The following is a 15,383-nucleotide window of genomic DNA, read 5'->3' as shown; positions in this document are numbered from 1 at the left end:
TTGATATTATAGTAGCGTCTAGAGGGCCCAACCAAGACCTGGGTCCCATTGTATGTCCATGTAGTAAGAGGCAGTCCCTTGCCTGAAGAGTTAAACTCTAATTAAACAAGACAGATAAATGTGAGAGAGGAAACAAAGACACACAGGGCTGAAGTGACTTGGCCAAGGTGTCACAGCAGGTCAGAAAGCTGGGAATAGCACAGAGGTTGCCTGACTCTCTGTCCAGTGCTCTGCCCACTGGACCTTGATGCCTCTCAAGTGTTCCCCTTTATTTCTGACCTAAAATGCTCTTATTAAGCTTGTTTTAGGCCTTGAGCAAAACTGGCCAGTTGGGATGAATTTTGCGGTGGTTTGTGATGTGTATAAATGAAGAATGAGATAGATGGGGTCACGAAATACATCTTTGCTTGAAAGTCAAACGAGGCTTTGTTGAATCTGTAGTAGGTTTCCAGAGGTGAAAATTCTAAATTGCACATCCTGCCACCCCACAACCCATTCATTCATTTATATTGAAAAATTAACTTTGAAAGGCAGCTAATGAGATATTTTTGGCTTGAGTGCCAGGCAGTGGGACTCAAATGTCATGCTAGGCTCTGCTAAACAATTTGGGCTTGATTTCTTCTTGACTGGGTTAAAAAAAGAGATGATATTGTTCCAAGTGCCACCCTCAGTAGATTGTACAAATCTTCACAATGTGTTTGCCACTATTCTTTTACATGCTTTGAACAACAATGAAATAGTTAACAATATTGACATTTATAGTAACATAACTGGGCATCTGAATTAATACCCCATTAAGAACACTGGTGCAGTTCCCACCTTTCAGAGCTATTGTTTCAAGCTGTTTGTGTACTGCAATAGTTATGCTAGGTTCACGTTTTGAAGGTTTGTTTGCAATCATAAGAGCTTGAGACTTATGTTTTTGCTTTAAATGAAAGCTTCAATTCTGGAGCAGAAGTTGTCAGCTTGGGGGGAAGAGGTTATACAGCATATATAAGCATATGGCCCCAGTTTGAGCTCTGTACAAAATGTAAACCATCCAGAATGTTTTGAGATTTTTAAAACACTGTGTTATTATATTCAGTGACTGCGCTTAAAAGATTCCTTTCCAGCTTGAAAGACTGTGTGGGTTTGAGAAAGAGACGGTGTCTACACTACAGACTTCTGCCAGCATAGCTATGTCGGTCAGGGAAGAAAAGTGTGGGTGCCGGTACAGAACCTTGTTTTACTCAAGTCTGGATGACAAAAGGCTCAGAGGTAGAGCCACTGCACAGGATGGAGGCAGTCATCTGGTTGTGGAGGAGTCTTACAATGGTGATAAATTTGCTTGGGCAGCCAAACTATAACATGATTTTCCACAGAGCCTCATGGTGGTGCCTTGTGATGGTCTGAAGCTACACTGGGACTCTGGAAATACTTCCTTTGCAAAAGGGAGCTGGCGATTCAGTAAGATTCTAGCAAGAATCTTCCCAGCAATGGAGAAAGAGGATTAACGACGCCGAAGGGAGAAGCTTTCCCATTAGTGTAGTAGCGTCTTCACTGAAGTGCTACAGCAGCCCAGCTGCAGCGTTTTCTGGGTAGATCTGCCCTAGGAGAGATTTGCCTTTATAGTATACCAGTACTCCTATACTAGTAAAGAGCTTATAGTGTAGATGCAGCCCAAGATTCCCTCTACTTAAAATGGGGCAAACTATTGGAACCAGTAATATTTCTCAAAACATGAGTTTTTAATTGCTACTTCTGTGATTCTATCAGAGCTTGAGTTGCTGAGCACCATCAGTTCCCACGACCATGCAGGAAGTGTTTAGCACCTAGCTGGATTGGGCCATTATATAAAATGGCCGGTGGCCTAGAAAGAAAATCAGTGGTGTGATCGTCTGACTTCAGTGATGACACATAGGGAAACAACCTATGCATCTCTTTCTCTGATCTTATCCTATCAAGTTTATTTGCTGATCATTGATAATTCATGGTTCCATACAGCTGTTAAAATGATCTTTGATCAATTTCAGAGAGTTATTTTGTCATGAGTTGTAAAAATCCCTGATGAAATAATAGGAAGCAGCCTAAAAGCCTCGTTATAATGCAGTAAAGTAAGGAGGAATATTTAGAGACAATGGCAAAAGAAGTATATTTTTGCATAGACTGGACAATATTTTGGGATGATACAGTTTAATATATTCTAGTGCAGGACAAAGTCACTTTCTTTTAGTTACAAGCAAATACTCAGCAAATAAAATTAAAAATAAAAAAGCACACGACAGTGAAAAATATGTGCATTTTACTGTCATCAAGAAACTAGTCACATTTGAAAACCTACCATCAATTTGACAGAACAGTTCTAACCTTTTCCCTCTTTTTGTTACAAGGCTGGGTTTTGGAGTGGTACTTTCATCAAGTGCTTATTTGAAAAATGATCTGCTGTACTCTGCTTTTTGCATCAGGAGGCAGAAATAACTTTTTTTGCAGTTTAATTAATTGCTCTTGCTTTTTCTTTTTTAGTTCAACTATTTACAACTAGGATAAATATTTTTAGCAAATTTTATTAATGGCAGTCATTCTGCTTTCTCTTTCTGGGGGCTTTGTTCTCATGTGTTTCCCAAAGCATTACACTTTAATGTCTTTGTTCATTGGTTTTAAAGTCTTTCTTCAGCTGGGATAATAGAAAAAACATCTCTGTCTGCTCAGCCAGTGGCAATTCTAGCTGTTCTCAGAGGGGTATATATATCTCCAGTTTGTTGCTTGGGGAGTTAGATATACAACTCCAGATAGACTTAATGAGAATTACATGCTTAATTCTCCACACAGTACATGGAAAATATACCCAGAATGTGAAGAGTGAGACTCTGTGATCTCAGCTTTAAGCATCTTTGCCTTTTCCTTTTTTTAATGCATTATTTCATCTGCATACATTAGCTAAAATAATTGACAGCTGGTTTGCATTTTTTTTCATCTGAGTCTGTGTCTGCTTTTTTTCTAGGGAAGGGCTGGGTTTGGCTGCATCTTTTGAACTGAAAGACTAGCTAATTCATAAGGTGGGGAGAGGGATTTGCCAGACAGGCTCTGTTCTTAACCTGATTGCTTTATGTCTTAGCCAAGAACAAGGTGCATTAAGGTCCATTGTCCTTAATTACAAAAATGCCGACTGTGAGTTATCATATTTAGATATTTACATTTATACAAGTACTGAGAAAAAAACTGGGTGTGAGGGGATATGGATTTACAGGGGGGTTCTGGGTGCAATGGTAATGGGACTCTGCAGGGGGGTCCAGGTGAAGGTGGTTGGGGCTCAGTGGGGGGGTCTGGGTATGAGGGAGATAGAGCTCGGCAGGGGGTGTCTGTGTGTGGGGCTCAATAGGGGGTCCAGATGCTGGGGGAGTGAGGTTCAGTGGGGCAAGGATTCAGATGCAGCTGGCTAGGGCTCATTGGGGTGGGGATCTGGGTGCAGGTGGCTCACTGGGGTGGTCCAGGTGCAGGGGAGTGGGGCTCACTGGGGGGTTCTGAGTTGGGGGGAGGGGTGAGGCTTGGCGGAAGGGTCTGGATATGAGGGGGTCTGGATGCATGGAGGTTGGGCAAATGGGGATGCAGCTCCCTGTACAGGGATCGCTTCCCCTGCAGTTGAGGAGCGATGGGTTTAGGAAGTGCAGGGAGGGGGAGTTTACAGAGCTTCCTGCAGCTGGGGGAGAAATCTGTTGGTGGGTCTGACCCAGATGCTGTGCAGGGGAAGAGGAAGTCCCATCCTCCCCAGCCCAGCCAGGACTAGCAGCTGAGCCCAGCGCAGGGTAGGAGCCACCAGCTGGGTCTTCCCCTGTCCCGCCTCCTGCTTCACAGTGATTTACCTCTTTGCTGGCTGCCCTGGGCACCTGAAACATACTGCTGAGGAGGGTCACATGACTGCTCTTGTGGCCTTCCTTTGCTTCCCCTTCAGAAAGTCATTTTTCTGTGGGGAAGCAAAGAAATCTGGGACGGGGGAGAAGAGGCATAAATTCTGTGCATGCTCAGTGGCGCAGAATTCCCTTAGGAGTACTTTGTGTAGAGACTCCCTCTGCCGCTTTATGCTGCCTGCAGCTTCCCCATTACTGTCCTTTCCACCTCTGCTCCTGCACTTCCTTTCCCTCCATCCATCATTCCGAGTCTGTTCAAGGTGGTCTTTTCTGTTTCTTCCCAGAGGTGATCTGTGCTGCCCTTCACCACTCAGCGTCCCCACCAGTCTGTCTCTGTATCCAAAAATTTTGCTGGTGGGGGACAGGATTACTGCCTGCAAATATTTGAAGGATGTAAACACTAAGACGGAAGATAAGTTTTTCAGGAAGGATGGTCTAGATGGTTAGGGGCTTACTCTGGAATTTGGGATATGTGGGTTCAGTTCCCTGCTCTACCTCAGACTTTGTGCAAATCACTTGATCTCTCTGTGCCTCAGTTCCCAATCTTAAAAAAAAATAAAAAAACAGGGATAATAGTTCTTGTCTACCTCACAGAGGTGTTGTGAGGATAAATACATTAAAGACTGAGTTGCTCAGATATTAAGATAGATGGGGAGAAGGGAGAGACATATTTAGGAATAATGGGATGAAATGAAAAGGACAATACAAGTTGAATATCAGAATAATCTTTTTATTTTTTAAATGAGGTATATTTGGCTGCGGAGTCTCCCAAGGGAAATGATAGAAGTTGTGTTGCTTGGGACAAATAACTAGACTGAACCAAAACACTAGGAACAATTCTGTGTTGCAAGGGAATGGACTAGATGACCTACAAGATCTTTTCTGTCCTATTACTTCTTTGATTCTCCTGCAGAAATAAGATGACATGTAAGAAAATATGGACAAATCAGGTCATTATATAAATGTACAGCAGGTCTACTTCCACGTGGAAAAATAGATTTCTTATTTAATCACTTGTGCACAGATTAAACATGGGCAAAGTGATTTGGAAACATAAGACTACCACCTCACCCCAAACCTTCACTTATCCATAATCTATTACAGATGGGGCAGAGCCCAACATGTCCCTGATCAGTCATCACTTACCTCATGGCAGATTTTATTCAGGGATGGAGTATAGGGGGAAAATTAATTCTCTGTCATTTGTGTCTCCTCTTTAGGGAACAACTAGATAACCTATATACTCCTCTGGCTTCTGGTGTCTTCAGTGGGAACTGACCAGGCAGCCCATCCCTTGGCGTAGTGCTATATGATACAGCTAGTCTTACATCCCCCATCACAAGAAAACAGGGAAAGGTCTACTTAGAGAGAGTTGGGATTTATTGGAAAAGGGTAGTACTGGAGCTGGAAAGACAGTAGGTCACATGGCCAGTATTTCTAAATGTGATTTCCACAACACATCAGTAGCTTGTTAAATGTACTTCTATATGTTGCAGACAGAAGACAATAAAATTCCTGTCTCTGACTTTTGGCCTGAGTCAGGTTTTTCTCTCCCATTCCTGCCCCCACATTACCTAAGTCTCCAGTCTGCCTTCCCTCTCAGATTTGTTCTCCAAATATTAGATGAATCCAGGTCATTTTCATCCCCCTCAAATCCTCAGGTCCCGGTCCAGCTTCCTGTTCCAGATCACCAGCAGGCAATATATGCACATCACTAATAATATAAGCCCAGAACCATGATGATGGGTGCACAGCTGTAAAATTGCACACCTCACAGGAATATAGGGACCAGTTCATGAGGACTTAAAATAACTCTCACCTAACTGATCCCCTCTCTCTCTCTCTCTCTCTCTCTTTCTCTGACCTTGATGCCCTTTTTCCATGCTGCTCCTAATGCTTGGAATTCCTCTCTCTCCTCATTCAAATTCCTCCTCCTCAGAGCACTCTTCTCATGTGAGATTTAAGCTGTTGTTCTGTAAAGTGTATGTTTCTATACACATATGTTGTTTGTCTGCTTAGACTGTAAAACCCTTATGTCAGGGACCATTTATGACCCTGACATTTTGGGTAAGACAGAGCACATTGTCCTAGTAAAAAAATAATAATGCTGGACTGACTCATGGTTCTCCTGCTGCTGCAACAGGGTTCTGCTACTGCAATGGCTGGGCTTCTGGCAGCAGCAGTTTTAGGTTGGAGAGAATCAAAAGGGAAAATGCACTGTGTGCAAGTTACGCTGTCTGCTGCTGGTGCCTGCTGCAGCTTTGTGTGTTGATGGGACATGGCAATATTCCTTTAATTCTGGGACTTTCAAGATAATAGTCCAGCTATATAAGGCAGTACGGAAGCAATTAAAGTTCTGGTCCTCAACCCCTAACTGCTTAGGCTATGCCAGTCGTCATGGATCTCATCACCACCTCCATTGCTGCTGTGGTTCTTACTATGACTATGCATTCAACCATCTCTCTTGACCAATTCTGCTCAGCCCAAAAATGCATTAGCGGTGAGAGAAAGCAGAAGAAAGTCAAATAGCAGCTGTGTGTCTGGAGTAGCCTTACACTGACCCTTTCCAAAATATCTCAGTAGAACATGTGTGATTTAGATCAACAGTCTATCTGTTATGGAGAACAGCCTTTGTAATATTTTTTCTTCACTGTTTTAAGACACACAGATAACATTGCATTCCAAACAATCTGCATCCCAGTGGCAGTAATGCATTGGTATTTGTATCAGATCTGAAGTTTCTAATTTATAATTGCAGGCAGTTGTATTAGGAATAAGGAGAACATGCTGAAAAGCAATGTATGGAATAGGGAACTGAGGCAGCTAATGATCTCACACATTGCTTTATTATGGCCATGGTACATCAGCCCTGTTTCAAAGTTATATAGTGATATTAATTAATTTTATTTTATTAATTAAAGAATTATTAATTTAATGAAAACATTACATGTGAAGTAGCAAACTGCATTAAAAAGAATCTTGCAAAAATATTGTTTTCAGTAGCTGTCAGTGTGAAATGGGCTCTTTTTGCTTGGTGTGGCTTCCATTTGCTTTTACTTTATTTTTTTATAGGACTGCAAACTTTTTCTGGAAGCCAAAGGAGGCAGTACACTAAAGACAAGTACAATGCAACTGCTCCTGCTTCCTTTATGGAGCGAGCTCCCAAAAATGAATTCAGGGCTGATGTTGGTGGCTCTTTGAAAGACAGAGATCTATCCAAAGGCACTTCAAAGTCCAAAGAGATTCGAGCGCAAAGCTTTCTGAAACCAAAAATGCCTGTGTCTGGTTGTGTATGTGATATAAAGGCCTTATCAAAAACTGCACTGGAAGAAAATGATGTCCACAGGAAAAATCAGTTCCCAAAAGGTAAGCTGTAAATCTTGTCTTGGATCTTAGGAATGCAATTTCAGTGTTAAAATGAGGTCAGACTTAAAGGTATAAGTGAAATAATACAAAGCCTATCCATAGTTGTCTAGTTTTCAATACTGGCTAAGAGTTATTTGGTGACAGGTCACTTCACATAATTGATTTGTATAAACACTATACATTGCCGAGGTCTACAGAGACCAAAAAGGAAAAGAAAAAGGCAATGCCTTTATAAATAGATTACACACAAAAAAACCCCTACCTTAAAAATGTTAAGATATAGAGTCAAGCACTGAAAAGGAAATGCCAGGATTCAGGTTGCCCTTGCAATCTTGATTTGGCCTTCTTGTTTTAATTACATGATCACGTACTGTTTTTTCCCCAGGACCCTTGCCTCATTCAGCATGCAATCTCAGCATGGAAACTGCATCGAAAATTTCAGCCCATGTAGCTGAAGTCTGACAAAAGGTATAAGCAACTGAAAATAGGATTTTGTAATGGAAAGTGTTTGGCAACCTTAACTATATGCAGCACTACTTGCCCCGCCTAAATTACTGCCATCTTACATAATATATCAATGTATTTTTTGTTTTTCAAAATGTAAACACCTCCTTTTCATGTCATTACATTAAAACACATTTTTCTTAGGCTTCAGTTCCCGCACAAAGGTTTTACCACCATACACATTCATATGTCTATAACTGAAATGACCCCAAGGTGCCAAAATCACCCTGGGAGAGACACCAGACTTGAATTTGGCTCTAATATCTATTGAGTTCTAAGAAATTACTCCAGGGATGATTTGGCCCAAGGCACTATGAACAAATATATTGGTTTTGCTATGATAGTAGCAATTCAGCCTATTTTTCCTTATAATTTATGACTGAATAAAACTATAGTATATAATACCTGTTTAATTGACAGAGGACACAATTTTCAAATATCAGTACCTAAAGTTAAATCCATTTTAAACCACTGACTAAAAGTGACCTGATTTTGCAAATGTGCTGAACATTCACAAATCCCATTGAAGCAATAGGTGATTAGCATCTTTGAAAATATGACCACTTTATTTAGGGGCTTAGGGTTTCAAAATTTTCAAAATTTTGCCCAAAAGAAATCTAGCAAACAACTAATATGAAAGGAGAAATGCATCTGAATTTTTTTAAGACATCTGTGTCTAATAACTTACATAATTTAGATTTTTTTTTAAAGTACAGCATAATGTTTACAGTATGTCAGAAGGGAAAATATTTTTAGTTTACTGCAACCAATCAATTGAAGCAAACAGCAATGGGCTTTATTTCCAGACATAAAAATCCCAGAAATCATATTATTTGACATGAGAGATGCAGTTAGTGTTGCTGTTTTAGAGTTGTGCATATGGAGATTGTTCAGTAGTTAATTTATTCTGTATTATTTCTATATTTTAAATCAGATGCTTCTCAACTGTTTTGAAAAGGTGTCTTTTGCATTTTGGGCATGGGTCTTCTCTTGGGTCTACGTTATGCAGGAAATATTGATTATAAAAGAGCAATAGAGTATGGTCATAAATAAGGAAAATCTTTTTAAAAGTCTAATTACATAACCTGTTGGATTAAGTACAGTTATAATGAATTGCTGTCCTGTGCTTTACCTTTTCTTTATTAGCATTTCATATAATCACACCAAAATAGGCCTAATGAATGCCCAGGAACAATAGAAAGAAGGAAGACTAATATATTAGAAATTAAAAAGCAATACCAATTCTCATTAAAGCCTCAGTTTGGCCAGAGACAAGTAATATGTGATTAAGTTCCACAGCAGTTTATTATTTTCCATTATCAGTGCAATAATTTTAAACGGTCTCAAAGTCTGTGAGTTGCAGTGCAGTAATATTGCTTTACATAAAGTCAGTGTGTTATGGAGGTATCTTGCTTTTCAGGAAGCAAACGCCAAACAGATCTAAATATCAAAATGGTATATTTAGACTTAATTGTGAAGACTTGCTTAATGTGAAAGATACTTCTGTGTCACAGGGCAGTGACTAGCACCTATGATCAGGCCTGATCTATTCTGCTTAATGAGGCCTATTATTAACACCTTGGCATTCTTATTTCAGAAATTGCCTTCCATGTCTAATGATGTGCAGACCCAATCAAAAATTAACCATTCACCCTTAATGAACTTTTAAATCTCTCTAAGGTGATTACAAATTCAGTGGTTCAGTTGACAAAATAAAAGATTGTAAGAAGAGTGATAAACAAGAGACAGCCAGCAGGGTAACAACCTCCGCAGCTCACTCACCAGATGTTACTCATGAGAAACAAGACGCATTCACACAGCCAGAAATCTACGCTGAGCCTGAGAAAATTCCATCCAGCCTACTGACTCTAAGGGTAAAATATCAAATGTTTCTCTACTGTTAATTCTGGGACTGATTTTTCATGAATGCTGGTTCCTTCCTGGGAACTCACCAAGGGCAGAAGTTCAGAGTTAGTTTTGTGTTTGTGTTTGTCACTTATATCTGCTGTTGAATTATTCACAAGACCATCTTGTCTGACTGCAAAAGAGACGCAGTGCAACTGGTTGTATCTAGAACAAATGCCATTTTCACAGCTTCAGAAGCCAATGGAATGATGATAAGAGCTGGGAGCTCAGTGTTCAGAAAGTCACAGTTTCCATATGCTCTAGAACTGCTCCTCAGCTCTTCGTGAGCCTGGGGATAATTTACATTTAAATAGTCCTAGGACCAATCCTATTCAATTTATTCATAAATGATCTGGAGAAAGGGGTAAACAGTGAGGTGGCAAAGTTTGCAGATGATACTAAACTCCTCAAGATAGTTAAGACTAAAGCAGATTGTGAAGAACTTCAAAAAGATCTAACAAAACTAAGTGATTGGGCAACAAAATGGCAAATGAAATTTAATGTGGATAAATGTAAAGTAATGCACATTGGAAAAAATAGCCCCACCTATACATACAATATGATGGGGGCTAATTTAGCTACAACGAATCCGGAAAAATATCTTGGAATCATCGTGGACAGTTCTCTGAAGATGTCCATGCAGTGTGCAGAGGCAGTCAAAAAAGCAAACAGGATGTTAAGAATCATTAAAAAGAGAATAGAGAATAAGACTGAGAATATATTATTGCCCTTATGTAAATCCATGGTACGCTCACATCTCGAATACTGTGTACAGATGTGGTCTCCTCACCTCAAAAAAGATATACTGGCACTAGAAAAGGTTCAGAAAAGGGCAACTAAAACGATTAGGGGTTTGGAGAGGGTCCCATATGAGGAAAGATTAAAGAGGCTAGCACTCTGCAGCTTGGAAAAGAGGAGACTAAGGGGAGATATGATAGAGGTATATAAAATCATGAGTGATGTGGAGAAAGTGGATAAGGAAAAGTTATTTACTTATTCCCACAATACAAGAACTAAGGGTCACCAAATTAAATTAATAGGCAGCAGGTTTAAAACAAATAAAAGGAAGTTCTTTTTCACGCAGTGCACAGTCAACTTGTGGAACTCCGTACCTGAGGAGGTTGTGAAGGCTAGGACTATAACAGCATTTAAAAGAGAACTGGATAGAGTCAGGAAGGTGAAGTCCATAAATGGCTATTAGCCAGGATGGGTAAAGAATGGTGTTCCTAGCCTCTGTTTGTCAGAGGATGGAGATGGATGGCAGGAGAGAGATCACTTGATCATTACCTGTTAGCTTCACTCCCTCTGGGGCACCTGGCATTGGCCATTGTCAGTAGACAGATACTGGGCTAGATGGACCTTTGGTCTGACCCAGTACGGCCGTTCTTATGTTCTTACACAAATCCTAAAATGACACTACTCAAGCACAGCTCATAGCGGGAATTATTAGTATATGCTGGCTATAATGTAAATTTTTATTGGCGTTCAGGAAGATGCAGTTCTTGGGCAGAGGCAGTAGCCATGGCAGGAGGGGAAACAGGGAATGAACTCCCGCCCAGACTCCCACCAGGCCCTGAAAACAGAGGGATTTGCTGCTATCTCATCTGATGCAATGAGTTACACCAGTCCCCTTTCCCCCATGACTCACTCTCATTGGTTGAGCAGGGATGCTTAGGTCTTGGTGCTTCTGAAACACGTCACTGCAGTTTATTTTCTTGCGTATCATCTAGGAATGAGTTTTCAAGAAGATTTATATGTAAGGAAAGTTTGTGAGCTGCTAGTGACAAGCTGTTTCTGAGCTGTTGTTTTTTTGAGAAACATTGGGCAAAAAGTCAGAATCTTAAATCAGGATAATTTTGTAAAAATCTGAAACTTAAAAACAGTTTTATACATTTACTTCAAATTTGGCAGGAATATTCCCCTTTGCCTTTAGAATAAATTTGGCAATATTCAAGCCAAATCAGTTTTCCAAGCTAAAGTTAAAGGGGAACAAATTCAGGGCTGGAAGATGGTTGTTATCTTAACCGTTGAGATGCATTGACTTCTCCATGATAATCCTTTACTAAACCATACTTGATGGGTGTCTCAGTGTTGTGTGTTTTGACTTTTTCGTTTAGGAGGCTCTGGAAGTCCATAAACCTCAGTTTATTTCTCGTTCACAAGAACGGTTGAAAAAACTTGAACACATGGCACAACTGAGGAAAACCCAGCAGAATGACACTCCAGAAAAGCAAGAAGGAGCTCTTCTTCCTCAAAAACTTTCCTCAACATCCATTTCTAACAAAAAGAAGCAATATACTGTTCCTCACCCTCTCAGTGGTAAGATGAATTGTGATTGTTGTATCAATATCAGGTTTGTAACTGGATATGAAATCTTGGTATGAATGCAGTATTTTCACATTAACTTTAGTAAGAATCAGACCCACTGTTGTTGTAACACAACTGTCAACATGCCAACCTCTATACTAATGCTCTAAACAGAAGCTGTGATAGGATGCAGCTGGAGAGAGAGAGAACAGTTTTAGCAACAGTGACACAGATTCTCAAAGTTATTTAGGCACCTAACTCCCATTGAAATCACCCGTGGCCTTATCAAAACTTTGGAAATTAACCAGTTATGAGGTTACATCTGTATATCATGGTGCTACTCAGATGCTACAGAGATGAGCACATGAGAGACAGACTGCTGTAGCAATACACCTTAAAACTGGCCACTTTCCTAAGAATAAACCTGGATATGCAAGAGAAGTGGAGAGGTTGTTAGCCCTAGTGAGTAACATACTGAATTGTTTTGGTGTGGTGTGCAGTAGCTATACGCATGATAGACCTTCTCATTGCTCAGATCACAGAGGTCTCCAGATAAATGACATCAAACCACATTACTTGAAACTATTACTTTTGGACTTTCTCAGCTTCATCATCTATGTTTTTCTTTATTAATACCATTCACAAAAGAAAAATGTGTGCTTAAATATCAGATTTATTTACATGGTTAGCATTCCTCTCTATATTTTATTTTTAAGTTCAGTTAAAGCTGCAGGCTTCTGAAACCACAGCTTTGTACTAAAAAACCAAAACAACGGAAGGCCTCATTAAACAAGTACACAATAAGAAGCTTGTCTTCAGCTATTCTGCTGACAAAGCATTAAAAAGCAAGAATGCAGTTTTTCTGACATGCTAAATTACCTAGTAGACCACATGCTTGAATGATCTCTTACTGTAGTATTCATGCCACTGTTTTGAAAGGGATTCTGTTTTCTTTTAAAGTTATAGTTGGACCAGTATGTTGGCAGCAGTGCTCTGCGCTGGGCCAGCAGAGACTCAGGTATGTAACCTCCAGTCCTCTGCTCCCCAGCTACTGAATACCAGACTCATTCCAGGAATGACATGCTTGATACTCAAATGGTGTGGCAGGGAGGAAATTAGATGTTTCCTCCCAATTGCTTATGAATGAGAGGCCTTGGAAGAGATGGCAAGTTCTGGTTCTCCAACAAGAGGCAAAATCCTGCACTGAGAATTAGCAGGAGGTTTAATTCAAGTTTTGACAGCGTAGTGGGGAGATGAAAATCCCAGAAAGATAGTTGCAAGGTCCTCACTTGTTCAGTCCCAGATTGGCAGAAGCCTTAGGGGGCTTTGACTTTCATCTGAACACAGCTGCCAGTGAAGTTTTCATCTTGCAGGCCAAGCAGAAATTAGTACACTTCCATGGCTCAGCTTCCTCTCCTCTCCCACTGCCATCTCTTGGTAGTTGGAGTATTGAACTGTGCTTACACTCCAGATGCCTTAGTCACACAACAACATAGCTTTAAAACAAAATCTAGGATGTTCTATAATTTTCAAGGTTACATCCATTGTATCTCAACCCCAGGTGACATGTTAGTGCTAATACATTTTGGATCATTGCTTTGCGGAATTCTAATTCTTGGTGTTATTTGATCTATAGTCTAATACAATCCATTCCACTTTGGCTGTAAAAGTGGAATATAGATTATTACTTTACAGTTCAACAGGTGTAAAAACAGAAGCCAAAGAATACTTTAAAAAGGTGAATAAAATTCATTTCCCCATCCAATTAATCAGGTTCATGTATTTACTTGTTGCGAAATCCTCACCCCATTGAAATCAATGGCATAACTCCCAGAAATCCACCCTTAAAGATTGTAATGTCATAAAGCTGCTGGTTTTCCAGTCCAAGGAAGGCAGGGAGGCAAGACCTGGATTTCTATTGTAAAAATCAAGAAGGAAATATATGGCTGTGGCTGTATGGATTTTTGTTTGGTTGACCGGTTCTTGGGGAGGCGGTATTTGGATGGTATTGGAGAGGAACACAGGATGGGGGATATCAGGTTTTTGTCATACATCTTAGAGAAGAAGAAAAAAAAGACACAACTTAATGTTTCCCTTTGTTGGGTCATGTTTAAAGCCCCCAAGTCCAACTATACAAAGATTTTTTGAAATAAAAATGAAAAATTTAACCTCTTTCTCCTTGAATGATTATTAAATATTAATTTATATGCTTGTTCAATGAGAAAAACATAATATTGAAATGCATTCATTAATGGCTCAAGTAAATGGCTGTTTCCATCTCTTTATGGTTAGTTATTAAAGATAAATGTGTCTAAAGAGGAGCTTTCATTCCCATAACTCATCTGCCACAACTTGTTACTCATAGAAAGTCTCACTGAATTTTCTGTTTGTGATATCTTATCATTCTTATCATGACAGAAATAGTCACATATATGCCATAGTAAATTGACTTATGGATAAATAGTAAATTTTAGGTGTCTTACTAAGCATAAATATGTAGGCTACAGTTAAGAAATAGTTTACTAAATTGTTAATGACCAAGTACAACTTTTTTAAAATGACTCTATTTACTTATTCAATTAAACACAACCACAACAAAAAAGAGAAATTGGGAAGTATATAAATATACTGAGCATACTTAATTTGTACTGAGTCATGACCATGAGCATTTTGAACCTTCTACTGATGCTGGCTATTATGCAGAGCCTACTGTCATTAATGGTATTAGCAGTGCAGGCAGAGGCCTTTCTAGTAATAGGCAAGCTTTGTAGCAGATTTCTGGGAGAAGCAGCACAGCAGACTGGTCTATTGGAGGAGATAGACTGGGGTGGGGTGAATTGCAGAACACTCTAACTGGTCTGTGTGGACCTAGCTGGCACTAACTAAAAGGTGCCTGCTGATAGAGTTCACAGGACTACATCAATGCATACTAGATACCTTCCAGTTCACCGCAACAGCGTGCACGTAGGCCAGTTAGAGCACTACACATTAGAGTGCTCTGCAATTCACACCCCCATAGACTCTGCCTCTAGGCAGCTGCCTCTTAGGAAATAGCTTCTTAGTTTTCCTATAGCTAGAGGAGCCTCTGGGTGAGAAGGACAGGGGCTGGAGAATTGAAGCACAAAACAGACAGTGTGGCCCTATGTCTCTTGCCTCTCCCCCACCCCATCTTCTCCCCCTTCCCCTTTTTACTTCTGGACACAGATCTGAGTACTGTTCTGTACTCAAGTGTTGAACAAAGCAGGCAGCTCTCTGGAGCTGTAAGTTACCATCCATCTGGGAGTGGGAAGAAAGGGAGGTTCTGATGCACCCTAGTCAAACCGGGGAGCCTGGGACCAGGCCATTAAATGGTAGGCTGAAATGACAAAACATGCCCCCCCCCCCCGGAGTGGGGTGACCTGGAGCAGAGAGGAAGAG

The 15,383-nt window shown here is 40.3% G+C and overlaps 1 protein-coding gene across 1 annotated transcript in view; it reads left to right on the top strand.

Annotated features, from left to right (window-relative positions):
- Positions 1 to 15,383, top strand: part of C7H10orf90 (chromosome 7 C10orf90 homolog) — a 106,642-nt gene that overhangs the window by 71,308 nt on the left and 19,951 nt on the right. The window contains 3 exon segments of the mRNA XM_030569566.1: positions 6,957 to 7,250; positions 9,435 to 9,628; positions 11,777 to 11,978. Coding sequence (XP_030425426.1) covers positions 6,957 to 7,250; positions 9,435 to 9,628; positions 11,777 to 11,978 — 690 coding nt within the window.

The sequence above is a fragment of the Gopherus evgoodei genome, chromosome 7 (assembly GCF_007399415.2).
Source record: "Gopherus evgoodei ecotype Sinaloan lineage chromosome 7, rGopEvg1_v1.p, whole genome shotgun sequence".
NCBI classification, from domain to species: Eukaryota; Metazoa; Chordata; order Testudines; family Testudinidae; genus Gopherus; species Gopherus evgoodei.
This window is presented reverse-complemented; position numbering and strand designations above follow the sequence as displayed.